The 24,727-nt window shown below is 43.1% G+C and overlaps 2 protein-coding genes and 1 long non-coding RNA gene across 9 annotated transcripts in view; 1 reads left to right on the plus strand and 2 right to left on the minus strand.

Annotated features, from left to right (window-relative positions):
- The window catches only part of ADAMTSL1 (ADAMTS like 1), a 1,072,914-nt gene extending 1,069,748 nt beyond the window's left edge, over window positions 1-3,166 (plus strand). For all 6 annotated transcript variants that reach the window (XM_078369765.1, XM_078369768.1, XM_035306411.3 and 3 more), the window contains one exon: window positions 744-3,166. In XM_078369765.1, coding sequence (XP_078225891.1) covers window positions 744-850 — 107 coding nt within the window. In that variant the 3' untranslated portion in view covers window positions 851-3,166. The remainder of the gene's footprint in view (window positions 1-743) is intronic.
- Window positions 1,889-16,058, minus strand: LOC118154743 (uncharacterized). Its single transcript, XR_013534453.1, has 2 exons — window positions 3,469-16,058; window positions 1,889-2,353 (listed from the first exon to the last, which is right to left on the minus strand). It is a non-coding gene; the product is annotated as an uncharacterized LOC118154743 (long non-coding RNA).
- A 2,337-nt stretch (window positions 16,059-18,395) lies between these two features.
- The window catches only part of SAXO1 (stabilizer of axonemal microtubules 1), a 126,605-nt gene continuing 120,273 nt past the window's right edge, over window positions 18,396-24,727 (minus strand). For both annotated transcript variants that reach the window (XM_017973780.4, XM_035306414.3), the window contains exon 4: window positions 18,396-19,789. In XM_017973780.4, coding sequence (XP_017829269.2) covers window positions 18,786-19,789 — 1,004 coding nt within the window. In that variant the 3' untranslated portion in view covers window positions 18,396-18,785. The remainder of the gene's footprint in view (window positions 19,790-24,727) is intronic.

The following is a 24,727-nucleotide window of genomic DNA, read 5'->3' on the forward strand; positions in this document are numbered from 1 at the left end:
TTTTCCACACTGGGGGATGGATGATGTTTGTACTCTGGGGTAGTGCTAACCCATGTTTGTGTCAGCGCCTCAGCGTGCTCAGAGAGAACCAATATTCAACACATTTAGTTAAGACTTTCCAAACCACGTCAGCACAGTATTTAAGACCATCCAGTCTGTGCCAGTACTGAACTGGAATGACCTGGAGCTGTGTTTAAGGCATGGTGGGCAGAAGGAAGAGGGAGTGGAGGGCACATCAAATTAATAAAGCTTAACAGAGGAAGTAGGTCCAAGTGCCTGGGGATGGGTGCATCCAACGCAAGCCTTGCTTACACCCTCCTGCAAAGTGGGGCAGAATGCAGTCCTGGGAACCATCTTCAGGAGGAGAGTCATTTACTTAAAATGTCAGAACCTATGGGAAAAGGCAAGTTTGCCTAGGAGGTGAGGTGATCCCCTAGGACAGGGAGAGAACAGGCACCTTCAGGAAGTAGAGAGAGCCACAGAAAAGAAGCAGACAGCCCAGGGAGGGGCCCCATCATTCAGCCAGACTGCCGCAGGCTGATGCCACCACCACTGCTGGCAGCCTTGGGGAGCAGGCGGCTGAGCTCTGTCAGAGTGAGGCTGGAGAAGAGCAGCCAAGCCAGACCCCAGGATGTACCCTAGTGGCCAAAACACCTGGCTACACATCACAGTGGCTGAATTTATTAGCCTCCATTTCACATCTCTTTTCTGTCCCCTCTCCCTACCCTGTCCTCCTTTCCCAGTGGAGTGCAGAGACACCACCAGGTACTGTGAGAAGGTGAAACAGCTGAAACTCTGCCAACTCAGCCAGTTTAAATCTCGCTGCTGTGGAACTTGTGGCAAAGCGTGAAGACAGGGCAGGGGAAGAACTCCACCCTGGCCACACAAAGGACTCACGCAACCACCTCGGACAGAACCTAAGCTTTCTTCATTTTATTTATTTATTTCCCCTCCCCACCCCACAGACACACTTCCAACCTCCTCCACCCTCAAGCATGAGGACATCCACATTTTCTCTTTCAATTAGCTGGAGGACAGAATGTTGGGAAAGGAGAGGACAGATGTCTAAAGGAGGTTGCAGAGCGGGTCAGGCAGACAGTGGGGGCTCCCTTGAAGAGCTTCTTCCCTCCAAAACCTGGGTCTCAGACCCAGGAAGAGGCAGAAACAGCCCCTGGGGACAGCAGGGATCCAGAGGTTTGTAGCCTGTTGATACAAACATTGGACAAACACCTGTGTCTTTCCTAGAAGCGCAATGCAAGAGTGTGCTGCTCCTTTGTCTCCTCTTTCTCCATCTGTCCCTTTAGTCATGGTTAGGACAAACGAGGAGAGAAGGGGACACCACACAGAGGCAGAAACTAGCCCAGAACTCAGTTATTCCAGTGGGGGCGTTGCAGAGAGAGGAGAACTCAAATCACTAATAGGGAGAGATAAAAAAGGAATCAATCAGAGCAAGCTTAAGACTCACAATGTTGCAGAAATAAGGGAGGGAAGGGACAGAAGCAAACAGGTAAGCAGGGGTGTCCAGGCTGCATGAGGCTCACGGACAGGCTCTGATCCCATGCATGCATGCATGCTCAGAGTCCGGTTGGCCACGACAGAGCACCGCACTGCATGGGAGTCCCCACTCCTCAGGCTATCAGAGTCAACATCCTGCCTGTGCTGCTGCAGCAAAGCCAGCGAGAGGTGCATCTGGCCGTGCAGTAAGGCCACCCTGGCACCTATCAGGAGTCCTCCAGCCCTGCACTAACTGCTGCTGTGGGCCAGGGCCATTTTGAGCATGAATGGGCCAGGCTTTCTGCCTTCTAGGACTTTTGCTGCTCCACTAAAGGGCCAGAGATAAGTGTCAATTTGTCAACATCAACCCATTAACTAATCACTTTGCCAGAGAGTATCTGCCAGGCTTTCAGGCTATAACACCCTCTTCATTCCACAGCTGGCCAGGGACCGGGGTTTATGAATGCCTGCGATACACCCTCCCTCTCCCATCTACCACCCTGGGGTCTGCAGGCCCTCACACAGCACAGTGAGACCCGCTGCATGTAACATTTATCTAGCAAGGCAGGGTGGGGGAGGCAGCACCCTGGCAAAGCAGCTCATCCACTGCAGCCACACTCATCAGCTGTGGTGAGGCAGCTGGAGCAAAGTCAAGCAGCAAAATGAACACTCTGGGACTCCTTGGAAAAATGCTCATTAAGCCGAGCAGCTTTGGCCAAGTAATTTTTGCCTCTTTCCCCACTAGTGGCCTCAGTTTAGGAGCAAGGGTGGCCAGAGTCACTTACCCTCAGATAAGCCTCCTCTCATGAAATGCCATTCACCCCAGGGCTTGACATTAGGGCTGCGTTTTCCAGCCAGCCTGGAAGTAAAATTTGAGGGAAAGACAATATTAATCTGTGTGTCCCCAACCCCAGTGAGCTGTGGACAGTTAAGTTGGGTCTCTTTCTTCCTCACCACAAAAATAGGCTCTAAGAAATCATGTTACTAAAAATCAGTGTAATGTCTGTTTAAAATAAAAGAGAATGTTTTCTATGTCTGTATATCTTTTGTGAATATTAGGATTTCTTGTATTAAAAAGTGTAATATTAATAATTGTACATTGTCATCCAGAAAACTCTTGGGGGGACTTTATTAACTTTCTGCAGTTGTGTTCCTGTAAACTTGGTAGTGATTATTATATTTTTTCCTATTTTTTAATAGAACCTGGTGTTTAACTCTGGATCCATTCACTGTGTACAGGATGTGTTGTAAAAACTAATATGGGATGCTGTGGCAGTAAGAGGGGATTCATTTGTGGCACAATAGTTCATGGAATGATGAAGACAGATTCCATACTACTACTAATGTGGTTAATTATTTCTAGGTCAAGAGTGATTGAAAACCAGTGGTCACTATTTACATTTCCTAACAGCAAGCAGCCTCCAGCTCTGTGTTGGATTGGAGCAGTTGGCAGTGGGTCTCAGTGAGCTGGCAGAGCCTAGGCTTGGGTGGGTAGCAGAGTGCTCCTTGCATGAGATGAATGTACATTTAATGTTTGTTCTGTGAATTACAACTCAGCAGCACCACAAGACTATGAAGGCTGCTGGCTAATGTGGAAGGAGGCACTTTCTCCTCTAAAACACAAAACTGTATTTATATTTTTTGTACAGATAATACAGCTTATTTATTTAAATCTTCTCGTCTGAGTCTCTATTAAACTCAGCCTTCCCCGGGTGGTTGATGCAGGGAGTGAGAGAAGTCCCTGTCAGTTGGGTGGTTCCCAGCAAGTTTTTGTGTCTGGCTGAAGTGTAAGGATTGCAGCTTTCACCTTTACACGGGAAGCTAAGGGCCCATGCCTGGAAGTGCTAGCTCTATAAATAAACCCAAAGAAGCTGTGTTTGTAGACGTGCACACGTTCAGGCTGAGGGCAGCAGAATGAGATGACAGTCATCTCACTGACAGCCCTTTGTGGTGGGACGATGGGAGCCACAGTACCTTCAGTAAGTGAAACAAACGGGTATCTCTTCCGAGAGATGCAGACTTGGGTGTGGAATTTTCCTCACTCATCATGCTTCCTGCCAACAGAGATACATACAGTATGAGGCAGCTGCACGGTGAAAGTTTGGATGTATGCTATTAATAAAGACTTACACTTTACAGATCACGGCTACATTTAATCCTCACATCAACCCTCTGATTATCTCCATTCACATATGGGAAAATAGCAGGGCAAAGAAGCCCAAGGTCACCCAGCTGGTGGAACTAGGATTCAAAGTCAGGCAGTCCTACTCTAGCCGAAGACTGGACTTGACCCACTGTGCTGCCTCCTGCCCCACTGCCTGCAGCTGCCGTGCCACAGCCACCTTAGGCATGCACACCCTTCTCCCCTACTGCTTACAGATTGGTCGGTGACAATAACAGGACATTTTACTGAAATGGTCTCTTTCTCCTGCCCTAAAGGCAGTTCTTTTACCATAGCACTTCTAGATCCCTATTTTTAAAGCATTTTAATAAAAACAGCCACCGTAGGAAGTGCGGGGGGCGAAGGAGGGAAGCACACCTGTAGAGCTCTTCATAAACAGGCCCTAGTGAAAGGGCAGCATGTCGCCAGGCCCAGAAGATGTCCACACAGGAACCACAGTAAGAGATGCTCCAGAGGACTTATGGCCTGAACGCTAGTTCCAGCAGCTTGCCACAGCACATCACAGTCCTTTAAACAGTGTGAAAATCCACCAGAAAGCTCTTCTTGAAATTTCAGTTATTTTTTTAAGTTTTAGGTTTTGCTTTAAAGAAAAAGCCAATGCTAGAACTACAAATATTCACATACCAGCAACCAATGTCCTACAGAGGCCCCATGGCAGGAGGAAGTAGCTGGAAATGCCAGAGCAGAAACCCAGTAAGGCTGAAATGCTGGGAAGGGCTCAAATGCAATGTATGGAAATTTTTCCAGCCAAAAACATAGAGTCCTTGCTTAGCCTCAAAGATTTCCAGGAAATCCCTAGTCCCATTAAGATCAGAGTGGTCAACAGTCACCGAAGCTCATTCATGCCTCAGTTTCTTCGTCCTCCAAAAGCATACCTCATCGGGTAGGGCTGTGCAAAAACAATTAGTTAATTCATGTTGAATCGCTTGAACCCAGGAGACAGAGGTTACAGTAAGCCAAGATCATGCCACGACACTCCAGCCTGGGCAACAGAGCAAGACTCCATCTCAGAAAAGGAAAAAGGAAAAAAAAGGGGGGTTATCTGACACATCATCGAAGCACTTATTCAATGTTAATTGTTATTATCGTCAGCATCATCTAAGGTACTGTGGAAGAAACAGGGAGATGAAGGGAAGAGCTCGTAGAATTTTTGCTATTTTACATCATTTCCCATTGTCAGCTTTGAAAGACTCCCCAGTGTTTTCATTTTTAATTGAGAAGGAAATCAACTGCTCCTCCAAAGCTCAATGCTACACAATAGCCAGGCACAGTAGCTCACACTTATAATCTCAGCATTTTGGAAGGCCATGGCAGGAAGATCCCTTGAAGAGTCTGAGACCAGCCTGGACATGGCAAAACCATGTCTCTACAAAAAAAAAAATTTAATTACCTAGCGTGGTAGCTTACACCCGTAGTCCCCAGCTTCTTAAGAGCCCTGAAGCTCAAGGCTTCCCTGAGCTGTGGCCAGGCTACTGTACTCCAGCCTGAGTGACAGAGTTAGACCCTATCTTAAAAAAAAAAAAAAACTACACAATAGCATAAACAAGAAAGACATCGATGAACCAAGTTCTGTGTCTTGGAAGAAAACCTATCAGTCGATGTATCCAACTCAAACACTCACCAAAAAACTGACAAAATTCCAGAAATACTACTTCCCAGGACAAGTGTTATAATTCCAATGTACTGCCTAGTCTCAACTCAAAGTACCCAAATGTACATATAACTACCATTTCTTTCAAGTAACTAAAAATCATGGAGAGATATTTATTCATGAGCAAATATACAAGTAAAAGCTAAAATTAAGGATATTTCACTTGCAAGTGGTTGAGCTTCTCATAAATAATATGCAGTTATCCCCTCACTTCATCCTGCAAATAAACCCAAAGAAATTTAGTCCACCTTTATTAATGGTTTTCAGCAAAAACGAGACAAGTTAGATCTCAATAATCTGTTAGCGGAGTTCCCAAAAGAAGTCAAAGCCATCTACAAAGGGTCAGGAAATGGTGGCGTAGAGAAAAGGATGGAGCATGGGGAAGAAACCTAGTGAAAACTGACCTGTGCGGTGAATTAACCCAGGGAAGGATATATCAGGAAACAAAATAAGACACAACTCCCCTTTGGTCTTATCTCTCCATGTTCCTCCTTTTGTTCTGTAAACCAACTCAAAGACTTCAGGATTCAGACTCAGTCTGCACTGAATGTGAATTAAATCAGAGAAGGTTATCTACCCACACCATATACTGCCAATTGGGACAATATTGGCATTGATTGATTTAAGGCCTTGAAGTAAAGACTTGAATGCCCAATGAATTCAACAATCCTCCAAGTTTAACCTCAAATGAATGTCTGCTCCCCACCCACCCAGTTCACTTGGAGATGCTTTTACAAATCAAATGTGTATGAGCTTGTCAGAGACTGTCCTCTTTGGCCGAATCTCAGCCCATTCATAGCACCCCAAGATTTTAAACTGTTTTGTTGCCTCCCCAAAGATGAAAGGCTTTGTAATATTGGTAATCAAGCCTTTGCTAAAACAACAGGGCTACCGCCTTACTTGTCAACTCGAGTTTTACAACTTCACTCAGATTCTGTGAAACACCTGGTCCCAAGCAACCACGTGTCATGCCTCTGATAACACAATATACAGATGTCGCTCACCTCTGTGTTTTCAAAAGGCAAAATCCATCTCCAACTCAGGATTTCCCAGGCTGCCCCTAAAAATATGGTTTATGTGTGTGTAAACAGAAATTAAATGTGAGGTTTTATGTGAGTGAGGAAAAAGCAGGCAATCAGGAATGGTTCTCCTGCCGAACGTAAATAATGTTTGTTTAAGCAGAATGCCTAGGAGAGCCTGAGAGATTGCATGGTCAGCATGCAGACCAGAAAGCATGCCTGGGAAGCCTGCCTCCCTTCTGGGTCTTCATGATGGCCAGGGTGGACTTTGTTACAAATCCTGTGAAACATACCAGACAAGCTGTGAACAACTTAGTTACCAGGTGAGCAAGTGAGGAAACCTCTAATGGTGAAGGCCAGGGGTGTGGTGATAAAGTGTGTCAAGGGCTTGGTTTTCTTCCCCTAAGCCCTCATCATCATTTTTTAAATAACAGTGGAAGGGCCAGGAAATGGCTTGCCGGAGGCTAGTGAAGAATGGCAAAATTGTTTTTCAGTCACCCACCTGCTGACAATCCCTGCATTACAAGGATTTGACTTACAGTTTCTCAACTTTACACAATGGTGCAAAAACAATACCGACAATGGGCTATGTCCAGTTAAACTCGTCAGAAATTTAAAATACTGTAAGTCAGAAATACACTTTTGATTTCTGATATTTTTTACTTATAATGGGTTTATCAGACATAACTTGACTGTTGAGGAACTTCTGGGTTCTGTCTCATGGCTGGAAGTCAGCATGTCTCAGTGCGGGAGCACAGGGCAAGTGCCAGCCATGGACTCCTGAGCTGTTTCTTCAGCCTGAACAGACCCCTCCCTGCTTGAGTGAAGAGATTCAAGGTAACCCCCTAAAAGCAGGCCCCCATAACCTGAATCTTCTGCACCCTTTGCACGGTGAGTGTTTGCCTTCACGTTTGGCAAAGTACGAAGCTGGGATGGAAAACAACCAAAGTCCTCCTCTAACCCTGGTGGTCCTCGCTCGACCCTTCCCTTACCAGGTGAGCCCCCATCCCTTCTCATCTCATCTCCTTCTTCCTTATTTCTTTTTCCATCACTTATCTTTCCTTTTCCTCAGAGTTTAACACACTTTGCTAAGCACAACTCTGGGCTCCAAGGACACAGGGGTGAGAGCCTAGTCCCTGCTTTAAGGGAGCTCACCGTCTAACTGGGAAGCAGACTCATCCCACAGCAAATGACAGTGTGTCCTACCACAGCTATGAAGTCCAAGTTCTGGGGAATCTCCAGCTCTTCTCCCTCATTTGGCCTCTTCCACAGTCAGCACTCAGTGATTGCTCTCTTTAGTCCTAATCCTCTCTCACTGGGGCATTTGCAAAGGTCTCCTAACTGCATTCCTTAAATCTACTCTGGTCTCTTCCAATCCACTTTCCACACAATAGCTAAAACTATTGTTACATTGCCTGTAAAACTTCATTTCTGCCTTCATTTCATTATTTATCCAGTCGTCATTCAGGAGCAGGTTGTAGTTGTGTGGTTTTGAGTGAGTTTCTTAATCCTGAATTATAATTTGATCACACTGTAATCTAAGAGACTGTTATGATTTCCATTCTATTGCATTTGCAGAGGAGTGATTAACTTCTAAGTATGTGGTCAATTTTAGAGTAGGTGTGATGTGGTGCTGAGAAGAATGTATTTTCTGTGGATTTAGGGTGGAGATTTCTGTAGATATCTATTAGGTGTGCTTGGTCCAGATCTGAGTTCAAGTCCTCGATATCCTTGTTAATTTTCTGTCTTGTTGATGTGTCTAATATTGACAGTGGAGTGTTAAAGTCTCCCACTATTATTGTGTGGGAGTCCAAGCCTCTTTGTAGGTCCTTAAGAACTTGATTTCTGTACGTGAGTGCTCCTGTATTGGGTGTGTATATATTTAGGATCATTAGCCCTTCTTGTCTCATTGATCCCTTTACCATTATGTAATGCCCTTCTTTGTCTCTTTTGATCTTTGTTGGTTTAAAGTCTGTTTTATCAGAAACTAGGGTTCCAACCCCTGCTTTTTATTTATTTATTTTTTTTTTTATTTTATTTTATTTATTTTTTTTTTTTTTGCTCTCCATTTGCTTGGAAAAATCTTCCTCCATCCCTTTATTTTGAGTCTATATGTGTCTTTGCATGTGAGATGGGTCTCCTGAATACAACACACCGATGGGTCTTGACTCTATTGAATTTGCCGGTCTATGTTCTTTTGACTGGGACATTTAGCCCATTTACATTTAACTTCAGTATAAACTGATATGTATGTAAAAAATTAACTTAAATCTGTACTCTAGGGACTGTTAGATAACATTTAAAATACTCAGTCATAAATCCACCCTCCAGAAGTGACCATTGCAAGTACTTCAAGTATTATTATCTAAATCTGCACTAGCAGGTTCATTAATCATACAACATTTATTAGTCTCAGAGTAGTAAACTGCTGTGTTTGAGGACTGGAGAGAATAAACAAACATGACCTCATACAGATAATCTGAGAATCCAGCTACTGTCGTCTGAACATGCCCCCACTCCATTCCAAAATTCAGATGTTGACAATGTGGTGCTATTGAGATGTGAGGCATTTAAGAGGCACTTAGGTCATGAGGGCTACTCCTCTCATAAATGAGATTAGGTTCCCTAAAGAGACTTCACAGAGGGAGCTCATTTCCTTTCTGCCCTTCCACCTTCTGTCATGTGAGGACACACCATTCCTCCCTTCTGAAGGATGCAGCATCAAAGGCTCCACCTTGGGCGTAGAGGGCAGTCCTCACTGGCACCTTAATCTTGAACTTTCCAGCCTCCAGAACTGTGAGAAATAAATTTCTGTTCTTTATAAACTGCCCAGTTCATGCTACTCCTCACAGCACAAATCAACTAAGACACCAGCAAACCCAGTAGCCTGATGATCCAAGTCTAGCGTTGTCTTTGGTTCTGTGTGCCCAACTCTGTCTGCTGATCTGAATAGGTAAGACTTTGGCTAATCTTACTTTAGGAACATTCACCTTAGAGTAACTAAGCATTTATCAGGGTGCCTAGGGTTGAACAATAGGACTCACGTAAGTTCAAGGAGTAGATGATACAAGTACTTTGGACCAGTTTGCTAGCATTTATGTCCATGCCAGAATTTGGTCTGAGAGGGTGGAGACACAGCCTCAGCCTCTCATGGATGGCAACTGCCCATCTATACCAAGATAACTTGGGAACTGTTGATCAACAAAAATGACTTAAATCAGTTCACAAGAGACTTTCTCAAAGCATGGTTTCAGTTATACCAGTCCTCTGCTTTAAAATCTTTATACCTTCCCACTGTTGTTAGGATAAGGACTGAATGCCTTAAAATATCCTGAAGCATCTTACAACAGCCCAGCCTCATTTCTGGCCACTCTGTCTAGGTGACTGGCCTTAGTTCCATGAAGGCTCCATTCTCCTTTTGCTACCACCTTCTAATGAGCCATGGATTAGCAAGCACCACATCCACCACCATCCACTCTTGTTAAATCAGGGAAGGGCAAATACAGAGGCTATGAAATGCTTGTTAAAGTCTTTTAAATATTGATCAATTATACAACGCTTTTCCCCATCACCTTGCAGCAAAGGCAGAGAGCAGGGCCTCTCCATCTTTGACAGCCTTTAGAGTTGGATGGATGAATTGATGGATGGATGGATGGATGGATGGATGGATGGATGGATGGATAGACAGGTGAATAAAAGGAAGGAAGGAAGAGGCGTGGTCAATGCTATGACAGGGCATCCCATCCATCCCATGACCAGAGCTAAGTCAGCTGCAAGGGGTTGTGGAGGAGGACATAGGCAGATCTGGGAGGGGGCAGCTTATATGACAGAACGTACGGAGGGAGAAGGCAGGGTTCCTGAGTCCCCACCTACTACACAGGGAACTTGCTGGATAAGTAGAGAAAATGAAGGCCCGGAGGAGGTTGAAGAGCAGCTGGGGGCCATCTGGGTGGGCTCCCTGGGAGGTGCCCCTGGACAAGAGAATGTTAGAGCAACTGACCCAGGACTCTGAAAGAGAGATTACACAGGTTGGAAAAGGGCATTGTAATAGTCTCAAGTCAGGCAGGCTCCTGGAGCCCACGGCAAAGGTAGGAGTCTCATGGAATCTTCATGAGCTTCTTAACCTAGAAGAGAAATCCTCCTTAAATAACATCTTTAAGGTTTTATAAAACAAACTCCAAGATGTGACTATATGTTACCAAATCACAAGAAAATACATTTTTCCTTGATGTATCCAAAGGAATTATTTTCTAGAGTGAAGAGCATCCAATCTAAAGTGATTAACTATTTTATACTAAGAGCTTAAAGATTTAAAGATCTCTTCAAATAATCAGCTCCTGGCTGTAATTATTCTTTTTTATAGATTGGTCTTATAAATAAACATCATGTAAAGAAAAGCCCCATTGGAATCTAGTCAACATTTTTATATCTGTGTTCCCAGAAGCAATTATTGCATAGGTCTGAATGCTAACCCTGTACTAGGTACAGTGGAGGATCTCTCCCCTCCCTCCCTCTCTCTCTCTCTCTCTCTCTCTCTCTCTCTCTCTCTCACACACACACACACACACACACACACACACACACAGACACACACCTGTTCCCAAAGATTTTTCAACCTATTTCTTAGGTCATACACCTGTAAACTGCATGCCCCTTTAAAAGTATTCCAAAATTCATTCTTTTCTCTCAATCTGAATGAAGAGATTATTCTTGCATCTCTCTAGCACTCCCCTTCTTCCAAGTTACCATTCAAAAACTACCATCCACAAGGTTTGTTTTACAAACCTCATTTCCTCTAATCCCCGGAGGAATCCTGTGAGGACTCTGCCAAGTTGTTCCACCTCTCTGAGCATCAGTTGCCCACCTGGAAAGGCAGGATTAACAAGAGAGGGGTTGTGTGGATTGAATGAGATGGGATGTGCTGGTGCTTTTAGAACTCAAAGGGGCTTTACACAGGAGATACTTGCGTGAGTCCATTGTCCATCATAAATGAACTTTCCCAGGCCCCCTGTGTCCTGCACTTTGGCTGTACCATAACCTCTCATTTATCAAGAAGCCAAACAATCTAAACTGTCAAAGACCAGCATATTTTAACATTCAGAGCTGACCCTGAGATGCTACAGGATCCAATGAGATTTTCGAATCATAAAAAATAGATTGAACTACATGTTTGCAGGGCATGTGTATTTTATTGTGTTCTAAACTTATTTGAAAAATTTATGATGAGTACTTGGCAGTTCTTCTCCATGTGTGTTCCAACAGGTTTTACAAAATAAAAGGGCTCTATCGTCAGCGCTGAAAAATGTTGCTTCTTCCTGCTCAATATTCATCCCTCCCTTCCCTGGAAACTACACCTCAGTTTTCCTTTGGGGACCCACCCCTTTAGCCCTCATGCAGTTCATGTAGTTCACACGAGATTGACCCCACATATACACACTGCTTCATCCAGGGGTGGACCTCAATTCAAGCCTGGATGATTAGTATTTTCTATTGCTACATTTATCAGCTCAGGGATCAGCATAAAACTCAAGTTGGGCAAGACTCCATTCAGGGATTTTGGACACGATTCAGTGGTTTCAGGATCCTGGAACCACTGGGAAGCAGAGGCCCTTTTCTCTCCATTGGAATTGCCAGCTAAAAGGATGTTGTAAGGCTGGTGTAAGAGGGCAACGTAGAAGAAAACAAAGCCAAAGCTAAAGACCAAGACCTCATCACATCAGTGGAGCCCCTGGTTCCAACTATGCCTAAAGTCAACAGAGAAAGCCCTAGACTGCTCAACTGCCTGAACCAATAAATTCTCTTTTTTGCTTAAACACTTGTAATTACAAGAATGCTGATTCATACACTGGGTTGTACATAGTTAAACAAGGCTTCTTTACTATAGGGCTTCATGGAGCTTTCCAAATATTAACATCCATTACGAATCTCCAACAGGGAGATGTAATATATAGCACTCCCGAAACTTCTATGTCCAATGATTTCTTTTTTTGGAAGACCATATCATTGGGCTTATATTCCACAGAAAACACCTTGGGAAAGGCTAATACATGTTACCTATAGGTTAACCGAATATTAAAATACTACAAATCCCTATTCCCTTATTATTCTAGATAAATGAGACAAATGGGAATTCATTTATCCAACACTGTTGATGCATTTTTCCAGACGTTAAAAATGTACATATATAATTTTTTATTCTTTTTTACTAAATTGGGGTCATAAGCACAAACCATGGTATTTTTTCCAGACTTAATAAAATATGTGTATATATACAGTTTTTTTTTATTATTATACTGGGATCATAATTGCTGAGCTGCTACACTTTCGAGTCCTGCATTTTAAAATATTCTGGGCCTCTAGCCTCACTGCCAAGCTATCAGCTGTCACTCCACTTCGTTTAAATGTATCTACCTGTAGCAGCAGCCCCTAGTGCTCTGCTGTGAGCTAGTAACCCGAATGAAAGAAACTCACTGGAACTGGGTGTTTAAAAACAAAAGTCTGGGGGCGGGCAGTGCACTGAGAGTGAGACCCAGGGTAGGGGAATGTACTGAGTGGAGTACCTAAGTTTCTGTTCATGAAATCTACGTCGATGTATCGATGATTTTGGCAACTTTTTAAAAGACACTTATTTCCAGATTTCTGCCTTGGTTTTGGACAGCTAAAGTTTCCAAATAACTGACCTTCGAATATGGGAATTGTTCCACTACTTAGCCAAGGAAAGAACCACTCCAACTTGATAGTAAGCACTGAACTCTGCTTAGGAACTTTAAAATGAAAAGTTCTTTATTTTAAGGCCAGGAGCATCCCTAGTCCAAAAATTCCATTTCTTCCTAAGTCATCCATTGGCACAGAGGTCAAATTTCAGTCATTTTTCAGGCATTTTTTTCTGCCTGTAACTCTCAAGTCACCGATTGCCTATTTAAAGGGTATTTGCAGGCTCCCCTGTTTTATGATCTTATAATAAAATAGATGGGGATTTGGGACAACAGGGAGGTAATTAAACTCCCTTGTTGTCATTGAAAGTATAGCCTTGGCCCTAAGCAGGCAGGCAGTGGTAGAGGCAGGCAGGCTGGCTGGTCTGGGCAACAGGGCCCATGAAAATCAGTGCTAGATTCAATCACAGCAGTGGAAACTCCTGAGTCTTTTTCATTTGCATCAAGCTGGGTTTGCAGCCATACTTAGAGGCTTGACAAGGAAAATGCATCAAGGTTTCTCTTCTAAGTATCTGAGGATCCAGAGGCTGCCAGAACCAGGGCACCTGCAGCCCAGTAGTGTGGCTGAAAGAGGAGCCCAGCTTAGCATTGCCCTGATGCTTTTTCCAGACTCCAGAGCACATGTTCTGGAAGGGTCACAGGCTCCTGGGCTACTGTTGCACCCTCAGAATGGGAGGAGCCAAGCACCTGCTCAGACAGCCATGTGCAATTCTGAACCTGCTCTGCCAAAGAAAACACCCTTGTCTGCCCCGACTCCAGCATTTATGCTCAGAAAGGCCTCTGTCTTCCCACTTCGAGGGCTGCTGACCAGATGTGGACCTGGGTGAAGGCGGGACAGGTCTGAGGATCCAGGGGTCCATTAATCCGAAATTGTGCACACCTCCACCTGCTCCACCTACTTCCTCTTGACAACTGCACAGCTAAAAAGCACTTTTAGAGGAACTGGATCCCTCAGTTCATCTTCCCGACGAGTCATTTTGGAAAGTTTTTTCTGCAGATCTCATTGCCCTGAGGCAGTTAGCTCCACTCCTGGTCTTAAAAGCAGAAAAAGGAGAAGGAGGGAGTCATTTCTCAATATCTACGTCACTTCATTTCAATTATAGATATATAATAAAAAAGCAGATAGAAGTCACACACAAAAGCAAAACCAGAAGACAGGACAGGTAGTGCTGGCTCCCCCAGCTCAGACCCCAGCCAGGACTGTTGCCCCTGACATCAGAACTGGGCTGTGGTGTCCGCTCAGCTGCCCGTGGTCTACTGGTACTATCTGAGAGGGTGTGGAGGTGGACAGCTGAGGTAGAGGATGGAGGTGGGAGAGCACAGCCTCGGGGAATGGCTTGGGGTTCAGAGGTTAGCGACCCCTGCCATGGTTCCCTTCACCCGCATACACCAGTTATCCTGGTGCTTATTCTACTCCAGGTTTGCCCTTCTGCCCAGTCAAGGCCGAAGTCACCCTCCAGGTATGCTTTGCAGTGGAGAAGACTCCATTGAAAGCCCATGAGTGCTTCACCTGCTTCAACTGGCTCTAGGCCAGGTCTAGCAATGGGCTGCCTGGCTGTGCTTACCCCTTCCCACCCATCACTCACATGACACTAAACCACAGTAGAGGCATAATGAAATATAAAATGCCATTAAGAAGAAAATGGGAGGAATGTCCTCAAAGGACAAGGGATTTCAAGAAATCTGAAGAGACAGGAGGTAGATGCTAGAGTGATGACTGACAAATGGAGAAGAGATAGCCACAGCCCAGAATGAATACACTGCCAGGGTGCTGGAGCCGTAGGAAGTGGGGTCTGCAGACACAAGCTAGCGTGTCTCAGGATTCAAAATGACAGGTACCACAAAGGGCAGGGTAGCAAGTGGTGCTATAAACAGGGGCATCAGTAACAAGAGACCTATCCTTCCCCATCCTCCAACCACTGCCCAGCACAAGAGCTTGAAGCCAGACCAGAAAAGGAGGCTCACCTTTACAGATATTGATTACTGAGAAAACGCAGCAAGCAGTAGAATAAAGAGGACTTTAAGCTGATTTGGTGCTATATTCAGACCTTAATGGGACAGAGGGTGGGAAAGCAAATTCCTGATCCCCCCAAAATGAGGGCAAAATACCATAATCTCCACCCACACAAGTGGCCCCCTGTGTAGAAACGTGAACCCTGGTGACCTAGCCTGCTGACAGGATGGCAGACCTGCCCATGGCCTGAGGCAGTCAAATAACACCATCTTAGGAGGACTTCATGCCCAGCAGATGCCCCTGGGCACCATACCCTAAACCAGCAGACCACTTCCAGCCAGCCCAAGGCTTCCACACAGACAAAGCCCACTATTTGCAGCCAATCAGCCTCACTGGGAGAATTTCCTTTCCTCTGACAGAATAGAGACTGCCATCCTTCAGCTATAAAAGCCCTACTCTCATTTTTCTCCCCAGAACCTCGTCCCCAAGAACCTACTCGATTCTGCATTGAAACAGGTTTCCTGCGTACCCATAAAACTTTTTTGCCTCATGTTCTATTATATTAATATCTTTGACCTCTAGTTATTTCTATTTCATGACACGCCTAAAGTTTTGGGAACCCTGGGCTAGGGTAGGTGATTAAGCTCCCACTTCATTCTCCGAAGTGGAAAATACATAATATCAGCACGTGCAAACATTTTGAGAGAAGACAACATGTTTGAAAGGTTCCATTGTTAGATTTCTTGAATGAGATCATACCAGGTATAGGGCAGTGTGTGCACCTGTGTGCATGTCCCTTCATCACAGAGCCTCTTACCAACACACAGACCTGCTAAGAAGGTGCCTGGATGAGAACTGAGGAGGAAACCAGGGCCCCATCTGCTCAGATCCTCTTTCCTCATGGCCCAGTTATCTCTCTGAACCCAGATTTCCAGGGACACTTAGCAACCCTGACACAAAACAACTAAAGAGTAATTTACCTGAATGAGGAAAAAAAGCTTATTTTTACTTTGTAAAATATGTACAATAAATAAACGAGCAATGACCCTTACCTGCACACTTGTAAACATCGAGTGATGAAATCATAAGGAGATTTAGCCAGTCCCAACTGAACAATTGTCTTCCTCGTCCTCACCTGCATTTAACGAGAATTAACTGAGCCAGGGCTCAGTGGTCGACACATACACTATCATTCAATCCAAACAGCAAAACCATGAGGCCAGGATTGCTATTATCCACATTTTCACATGCTGGAGAATTCGACCAAGATCTCACAGCTTGTGATGGCAAGCGCCAAGGTGCAAGGCCAGGTCTGGACTCCAAACACCATGCATGCTCCTCACTACCATGTTTCATGAGGCCCCATAGTAGGCACTTTATATTTTTTCTGTATTTTCTAAGTGTTTTACTTGTATAAATCACTTTCATAATATTAAGGACATTTTAATTTGGAAGCCAATAAAAAAAGAATAGTACGGGAAGAGTTGGTTTCACAAGAACAGGCAAGGCAGGGACACCCTAGGGTGGCCTCTCCAGCCCGGGTCACCACAGTGACCTCATTACAAAGACAGGCCTCAGACAACATTCTTCACTCCAACAGGGTCTGCACTCCTCCATCAGCCACATCAATCCCATCTTTCTGCGTCTTCCCTTCCTAGTGATTGCAAACATTGGGAAAGCTTATTAGCCTTGATGTTACCAAACACTGTCATATAATTATATGAGAAGACAGAAAGGGAGAGTATATGAGAAACAAAATTCCTAATCTGCCAAAACAAAGCATGACTAAAGTCAATTAATCAGCAAATAGCAGTAAATGCTTACTATTTAGGAATGTGAAAAGAAGTATTAGCAAAATAGATAATTTAAAATTGTTCTCTCTGGGGAGGTAACAACAGGGGAAGGCTAAGCAGCTGGGATGTAAGAGATGGCTGTATTTTTATAAGCATTTTAGCACTATTTGGCTTTTCAAATCAAATGCCAATTTTTTTTATTTGTTAAAAAAAAAAAAAAGGTAGTAATAAAAAAAAACCTCCTTTCTTAGTGTAATCCTTTAGCTTAATGAACCCCAGTAGGCTCAGACACAATGTGGTTTGATGTGGTTTGTGGAACCAGGAGATCTGAGACACAGAAAGTGGGAGGTACCTGGTGTGGAAGAGCCGTGAGTCACAAGACCTGGATTCTCATCTTGGCTCTGCCGCTCTGGACTGTGTGGCCTTGGGAGAAGTTGCTTAACCACTCTGAACCTCTCTAACCCCTAATGGCAAGCATTCAGACCCCACACAAACTAATGAGATGAATTAATAACATAGATCCCAACCCAACAATACAAACAAAGCTCATGGTGAGGATGCAAGGTGTGGGGACCTGTGAGGCCTGGGTCAGGTGGGTGAGAGCTATGGAAAGATGGAGCCCTAGATAGAAAGTAATAGGCCCCTTGCCCAGCCACCAGGCCCTGAGCCCAAGCCCAAGACTCTTACACATGAGCTGAACTCTCCTCCCCTTCTCCATGTTGCTCCCAAGTTCCCTGAGACCACGGAGTATATTTTAGGATTCTGTGAACTCGAGATAGGCAAGTGTCCCAGACTTCAGTCTGCATCCCTCTGTGAGGCTCATCCACACCCATGAGTTCATCTAAACGGCACAAAGTCTTTCCTCAATTCTGCCCAATTAAAAAAAATCAAGTTAATTGACTGTATGGGACCCTCTTTAACAAAGTCCCTCCTCGATTTTGCTCAATTCAAAAACAAAAAAAACAAAAAAAACTTCATATTACTTGGCCTTAGAAACAAATGTGGTAAAACCCTGGGCCCAAAAGAGAAACTCCAGGGCAGAACCTGGCTCACCACTATTGTAACAGGTCTGGTTACAGCTGTCATTTTAAGACAAGTATATCCAGGCTCCCCAGAAACCAAGCCAGCCTGGGGCAATTTCTTCCAGGCTCTGAGCATTTAGAAGAACCCACAGCTTTTGCTTACAACTCAAGGGCCAGGTGTAGACTGCCTGGTTGCCAAGTGTACTTTTTCTACCCCCTCTCCCCAGAATCATAGCTTGTACAGGCTTGGGGTTGTAGAGAGGTCTGGTAGGTTCATGCATCCCTGCCTCCCTCTTTCTTTCCCTCCATCACGTGTAACTAAGAAGACCCACACCCCACTGAACAGCACTATTCTTGCTAGTATGTCACACAATAAAGAGGTAGAAAGATCCTTTGTGAAGCAGCCCTGCACTCAGCCCAAAACAAGACACCAGACCAGGCCCAAGGCACCTCTGCCAGTACTGAAACACAATGGGGATGTCAGTATAAAATCTCCCAAAGGTCCTAAGCAATACAGACTACTCTCTGCACAGACAGCACATGAGTATAAACACACAGAACTACACATTCACTCCCCCCAAAATAAAATTTATTCTTTGGCACTTTATACTTGGCAAGGGTTAATCATTATGTCATTTCATACAATGATTAAATTAATAAAAATACATCTGGATCAGAGAAAACCTCAGAGACCAGCTTTGATTCCATAAGCACACAGTAAAGGACCTGAAAGGGGATGGGAATGCAGTAAAGGAGGGGTTAAGGGGAGTTAATTAGCCAGTGATTAAATGTCATTTTCCTTGAGTCAAGTGATTCTCATTTTATTCAAGTGTTCTGGAAGTGGTGATGAAGATATTTTTTTTCCATTTTAGGGAATTCTTTTTTTGTCCAACAAATAATTCTCAATTGTCTGCTTTTAAAAGTATTGCGTAATTTCTAAATAATAATTTTTCAAAATCAGGCTGACACTTCCAACTTCCTCTGATTGGAGTTTTCTGAATCATCCACAGAAAGATGGCTGCTCTGCTGAGAGCCTGCCTGGGAAATCTGCTTGTATATCCTGTGCCCCGAAGCATCCACTTCCTTAAAGGTATAGCCAGGAGGCTCAGGGTATGAAGCTAGGCACCTGCCCATTTCCTTGGGAGTAAAGCTGATGGTGTAGGTGGTCTGGGCCTCCACAGGGACATTTCCCCGAGGGCCAGACCAATGAGGCTTACAGCTTTTGGTATTGATTGGCGGGTGGGGCACATAGTTCGCCTGAGTGGTGGTCAGGCAGTCCAAGGGCTCAGTGGGAAAGTTCAGCTGGGGAATGGGCTTGACTGGTTCTGCGCGCACGCTGGACCACTGCTTGTAGTCATCCTTGGTGGTGGTAGAGCCTTCAAAGCGACCACTCTTCTTAATCTGAAGTGCAGGTCGGCAGGACTGAGTTGGGACACCCTTAGGGTATGTGTAATGGGCCTGTGCTGTTGTCAGAAGATCCATCCTGTCTTCGGGAGGGACATAGGGGATGGGAGCCTTGAAGAAAATCTGGGGCGTTGGCCAAGCTTGATACTTATCTTGAAACTCAGTGGTGTTAGAGAAAGGCATGTCTAGCCCAGGGGGCCTGGCTAGAGGTTTCAAGCTCTTAGCAGGCTCCCCCATCAGGCCCTGGAAGGATTGTTTGTGAGTGGTGAGGCTCTCAAAGGGGATTTCACAGGGCCTGAACTTCTCTGCTTCGTGCACAGAGCGCTTCTCCATGGGGTGGGCCACGTAGTTCATCTTGTAGTTAGTCAGATCCTCTAAGGGGATGTTACAGAGCTTTGGCATGGCCAGAGGTTTACAGCTCATGGTCTTCACAAGGCCCTTTATGGGGTAATCGTCCTGGTGTGTGGTCCTATAATCAAACCTGACTGATGCCGGCCGGTATTTGTGTTCCAGGCGAAGTGGCTCTCGTCGTGGTTGGTTCCAAGGCAAATAATCAGCTGAAATTAAAGCAGAAGAGATGATTAACAGTAAATCGAGTCAACCAACTTACACATATTCTACAAAGCCCCAAGGTCATAAGCCAGTCTCCAGTGAAGCGTTCTTTGAGACAAAGGAAGAACAGAGCACATCCCCACTACCACTGCAAACACTTTGTGTGTCAACTTTATGGTACTTGCAGGCAGAAGAGACAAATTTACAGGAGTTCTCATCACGCCCCACAATGCTGCATGCAGAGGTCTTAGAGGGTCCATGGTCATGGGAGGATCCAGGGAATCCAATCCTGCAGAGAATTTCAACCACTATCTTACTCTGACCCTGGAACACTTCCTTTCTTCTGAGGGGAAGGTACTTTCTCTGAATCAGCATGGAAGGAGTGAGAAGATGCATGTGATGTAGTGAGATAGGCAATTCACAACCCACCACTGGCGGGCCACCAGCCGATGAACCAGGCCTACTGGTCATCTGTGGGGTGACAGTCATTACATCCCTGTAATCCTCATGTCTAATCCACATAAATCAAATAGGATGCTGGGAATAGGCCATTGTATTGGCTGGCGAGAGAACAGTAGCTGCCACTTGTATAAAACTTACTACATAACTAAGGCAATGTTCTAAGTGCTTTACATATTAACTCATTTAATCTTCAGACTGTCCTAATAAGGTGGATACTATCAATGCCAGCTTTATAGATGTAGAAATATATAGAAAATTAGGGTATTTGTCCCAGGTCACTTGGCTAGAAGTGGAAAAGCATGAATGCAAATTCAGACCCAGAGCCCATGATCTAACCCACTCTACTCTCTGGTTCTAACAATTAAGGAATACCAAGTACATGTCAGTCAATTGTGCTCAAGCCTTTCCATAAAATGATCTTGTTTCATCTTCATAGTAACACTTTGTGATGCGTATGATTATCTCCAGTCTACGGATTTCTAAAAACAAGGCTCAGAGGAGCTAAGAACCTTGCCCAAAAGTCACATAGCTAGTGAGTTGATTTGGAATTTAAACTATATTGTTGACTGCAAAGCCATGCTCTTCTGATAGCTTATATCACGCTTAGCGGCATTATATTTCCAGATGGAGTAAAAGTTAAAAAAAAAAAATCAGGGAAGATTTGAGGGAAGAAAAGAACTTCAGAATGTTTGAAGAAAAAAAAGAATTGGCTATTTTAGGAGATGTCCATCTCAAGAGAAACCTCTGCTGTGGGGCTGAAATGGCCAACATAAAGGGAGGCCTGGACCCAAAACAAATCTGCACTCGAGATGGCCTCCATGCATCTTGAGGAGCAGATACTGTCTTCAGGCAGCACTGCAAGCCCTTCAAACTGACTTTACCACTCAGGCCCTCAGGGCAACACCAAGACTGAAAGTCCAGGGGAGAAAAATGGGACCACAAACCATGTGATTCAACCTCCTTGGCACTGCTGGCACTCTCATAATGCTCGACTGACATCCAAGACATATGTTGCCCCATTGGGCCCATAAATTACCAGGTTTAGAGTAGTCCTGGTGAGCCCTCCAAATCTACAGGAAATTCTCTTGCTTACTGCTTTACAAAAGGTTAGGAAAAAAGCAGCTTCCCAGGAGCCTTGGGTGTACGCACCAACACTAGTGAAGTCCCCAGGCACAATTTACAACAGCTTTATGGGAGTCTGATTTGCATAACACAACATACCATCTTAGGTACACAATTCAGTGACTTTTATAGTTGTATACCCATCACCAAAATCCAGTTATAGAGTATTTGCATCATGCCAAAAGTATCGATTATCTTCATTTGTAGTAAGTCCTGACTCCTATCTCCAGCCCCAGGCAACCATTTGCTCTTGGTCTCTATAACTGCATTTTCTGGACATTTCATATACATTATCTAATATGTAGCATTTTGTATCTGGCTTCTTTCACTTACTGTAATGTAATTGAGGTTCATCCACATTGTAGTTCATCCACTACTACTTATATTAGTAGTTCACACCTTTTTATTGTTGAATAATATTACATTATATGACACCAAATTTTGTTTATCCATTCACCAATTGATGGACATTTTAAGTTGTTTCTCCTCTTTGGTTATTACAAAAAAATCCTGCTATGAGCACTTGTGAAGAAGTCTGTGTGTGAACACGTTTTCACTTCTCCTGGGGAGACACTAAGAAGTAAAATTGCTAGGCTCTATGGAAAATTCTATCTTTAGCTTTTTTTAAAAAAAAAAAAAACTGCCGAATGTTTTCAAAGTGGAGAAGTAGATGTGCCATTTTACATCCCACCAGCAACGTAGAACATTCTCTTTTCTCCACGTCCTCATCAACACTTGTTATCATCTATGTTTTTAAATTATTATAGACATTCCAATTAGTAGTAGTATCTGGCAGTGTCATTTACATTTCTCTAATCACTAATGATGTGGAATATCTTTGTACAGGCAGTGCTTATTAGCTCTTCATGTAACTTCATCGGTAAAGTATCTATTCGGATGTTCTGCCCATTTTAAATTAGACTGTCTTCTTGAGTTACGGAATTCTTTGCATGTTCTAAATACAAATCTTATACCAGGTATGTGATTTACATTTTTTCCAAGTGTATCACTTCTCTTTTCATTATTGTAACAAAACACCCACCTGAGACCTCTTTTCATTTTCTTAATGGTGTCTTTCAGAGTGCCCAGAAGTTTCAAATTTCAATACAGTCCCATTTATATTATCTTTAATAAGTCATGCTTTTGATGCCCTATCTAAAATCTTTGTCTGTCCCAAGATATCACAGATTTTTCTGTTTTATTTTAAACTTTTATAGCTTTAGCTATTACATTTTGGTTTCTGACCCTTTATTCTTGAGTTTGGATGAGGTAACTTCCTCGTTTTGCATGTGGATATCCAACTGCCCCAGTACGATTTATCAAAAACACCCCTCTCCCACCCTGAAGTACCTAGGCACATTTGTGAAAAGTCAATGACAACAGACGTAAAGGCTCATTTCTGTACTCTCAACTTAGTTGCATTAGTCATTGTACTTGTCTTTGTGTCAACACAACTATTACTGTAGCTTTAAAGTTTTGAAATCAGAAAGTATAAGTCCTTCAACTTGATTCTTATTTTTCAAAAATACTTTTAGATATTCCAGTTTGTTTGGATTTCACATATAAAACCTAAAATTATTTTGCCAAGTTCTAAAAAGGAAAAAGAGTCTGTTGAGATTTCGATAGGAATTGCATTGAAGCTACAGATCAATTTGAGACAACTCTACCTTAAGAGTATTGAACCTTCCAATCCATGAACATAGAATGTCCACTGTTTTTGTTTAGATTTTAATTTCTCCAGCAACATTTGGTAGCTTTGAGCATATCAGACTTGCACTTGTTTTTTAAAACTTCATTCCTAGTATTTTAATAATTTTGAGGGTAGTGGGGAAAGAACAGTTTTCTTGATTCCATTTTGATTGTCCATGCTAGAATATAGAAACAATTTTTATATATTGTTCAGTATTGATGTCTTGCTGAACTCATTAGTTCTGGTAATTTTTGTGGATTCCTTGATATCATCTGCATACAGGATTATGTTGTCTGAGAATAAAGACAGCTTTGCATTTTTCTTTCTAGCCTAGATACATTTGTCTGGTTCCTTTTTTTTGCATTATTGCACTAGCTAGAACCTCCAATACAATATTGAGTGGAAGTGGTGAAAGCTGACATCCTAGCCTTGTTCTCAATCTTAGGGGGAAGCCATCTAGTTTTTCACATTAAGTATGATGTTTTATAAGTACAGTTTTTTTGTGGACACCCTTTATCAAGCTGAGGAAGTTTCCTTCTAGTCCTAAGCTTGCTGAGAGCTTTTATGGGTGTTGAACTTTGTCAAATGCTTTCTATCAACCAAATGGCTTTTTTCTACTTTATTAATGGGATGTATTAATTCATTTTCTGATGTTATACCAACTTTGAATTCCCAAAATAAACCCCATAGTTTTATAATTATTGATTCTGTAATTGTCTTTTAAATGAATTAAAAGAAAAATTTATCTTTGTAATGATTTAAGAAGAAAAATATATATTTACCAAATTACATTTACCAGTATGCTTTACTACTTTGTGTAGATTTGTGCTGCCCTCTGGTATCATTCCCTTTTAGCCTGAAGGACTTCCTTTAGTATTTCTCGCAAGCCAGGGAGCTGTAACTTCTCTCCATCTTTACCTGGGAATGTATTTTGCCTTCATTTTTGAATCATCATTAGATATAAAATTCTTAGAGGATAGATTTTTTTTTTCTTTCAGTCCTGTGATTATGCAACCAACTGCCTTTAGTCCTCCATTGTTTCTGAAGAGAACTCAGCCATTAATAATGTCATTTTCCTGTATGTGATGAGTTCTCTTTTGCCTCCTTCCAAATCTTTGCTTTTGGCTTTCAACAATTTGACTATGTTGTGAATAGATGGGGATCTCTTGTACTTGTCCTATTTGGACTGTGCTCTTGGATGATTAATAAACATTTTTCATAAAATTTGGAAACTTTCAGCAATCTATCATTTTTCTGCCCCTTTCCTCTATTTTTGTGGCCATGATTATGAGGTTAGTACACTTTATGGTATATAAAGGTCTGAGTTTGGACCTTTCTCTTAATTATTTTCTGTTCTTCAGATTGGGTTTCTCTATTGAACTATATACATTTTTGCTGATTCTTAAGCCAGCTTCAATCTGCTGTTGAGCCCCTCTGATGAATTTTTTATTTTAGTTATTGCTCTTCCAACTCCAGAGTTTTCATTTGGTTCTTTTTTATTATTTCTTGTTACTGATATTCTTTATTTGATGAGCAATTGTTGTCATACTTTTATTTCTTTAAATATGCATTGCTGTTACTCTTTGAACATATTTATAATAGCTACTTTGAAACATCTGTCTGCTAGGTCTAACATCTGGGCTCCTACCGAGACACTTTCTGTTGACTG

This window comes from Callithrix jacchus, chromosome 1 (genome assembly GCF_049354715.1).
Source record: "Callithrix jacchus isolate 240 chromosome 1, calJac240_pri, whole genome shotgun sequence".
NCBI classification, from domain to species: Eukaryota; Metazoa; Chordata; class Mammalia; order Primates; family Cebidae; genus Callithrix; species Callithrix jacchus.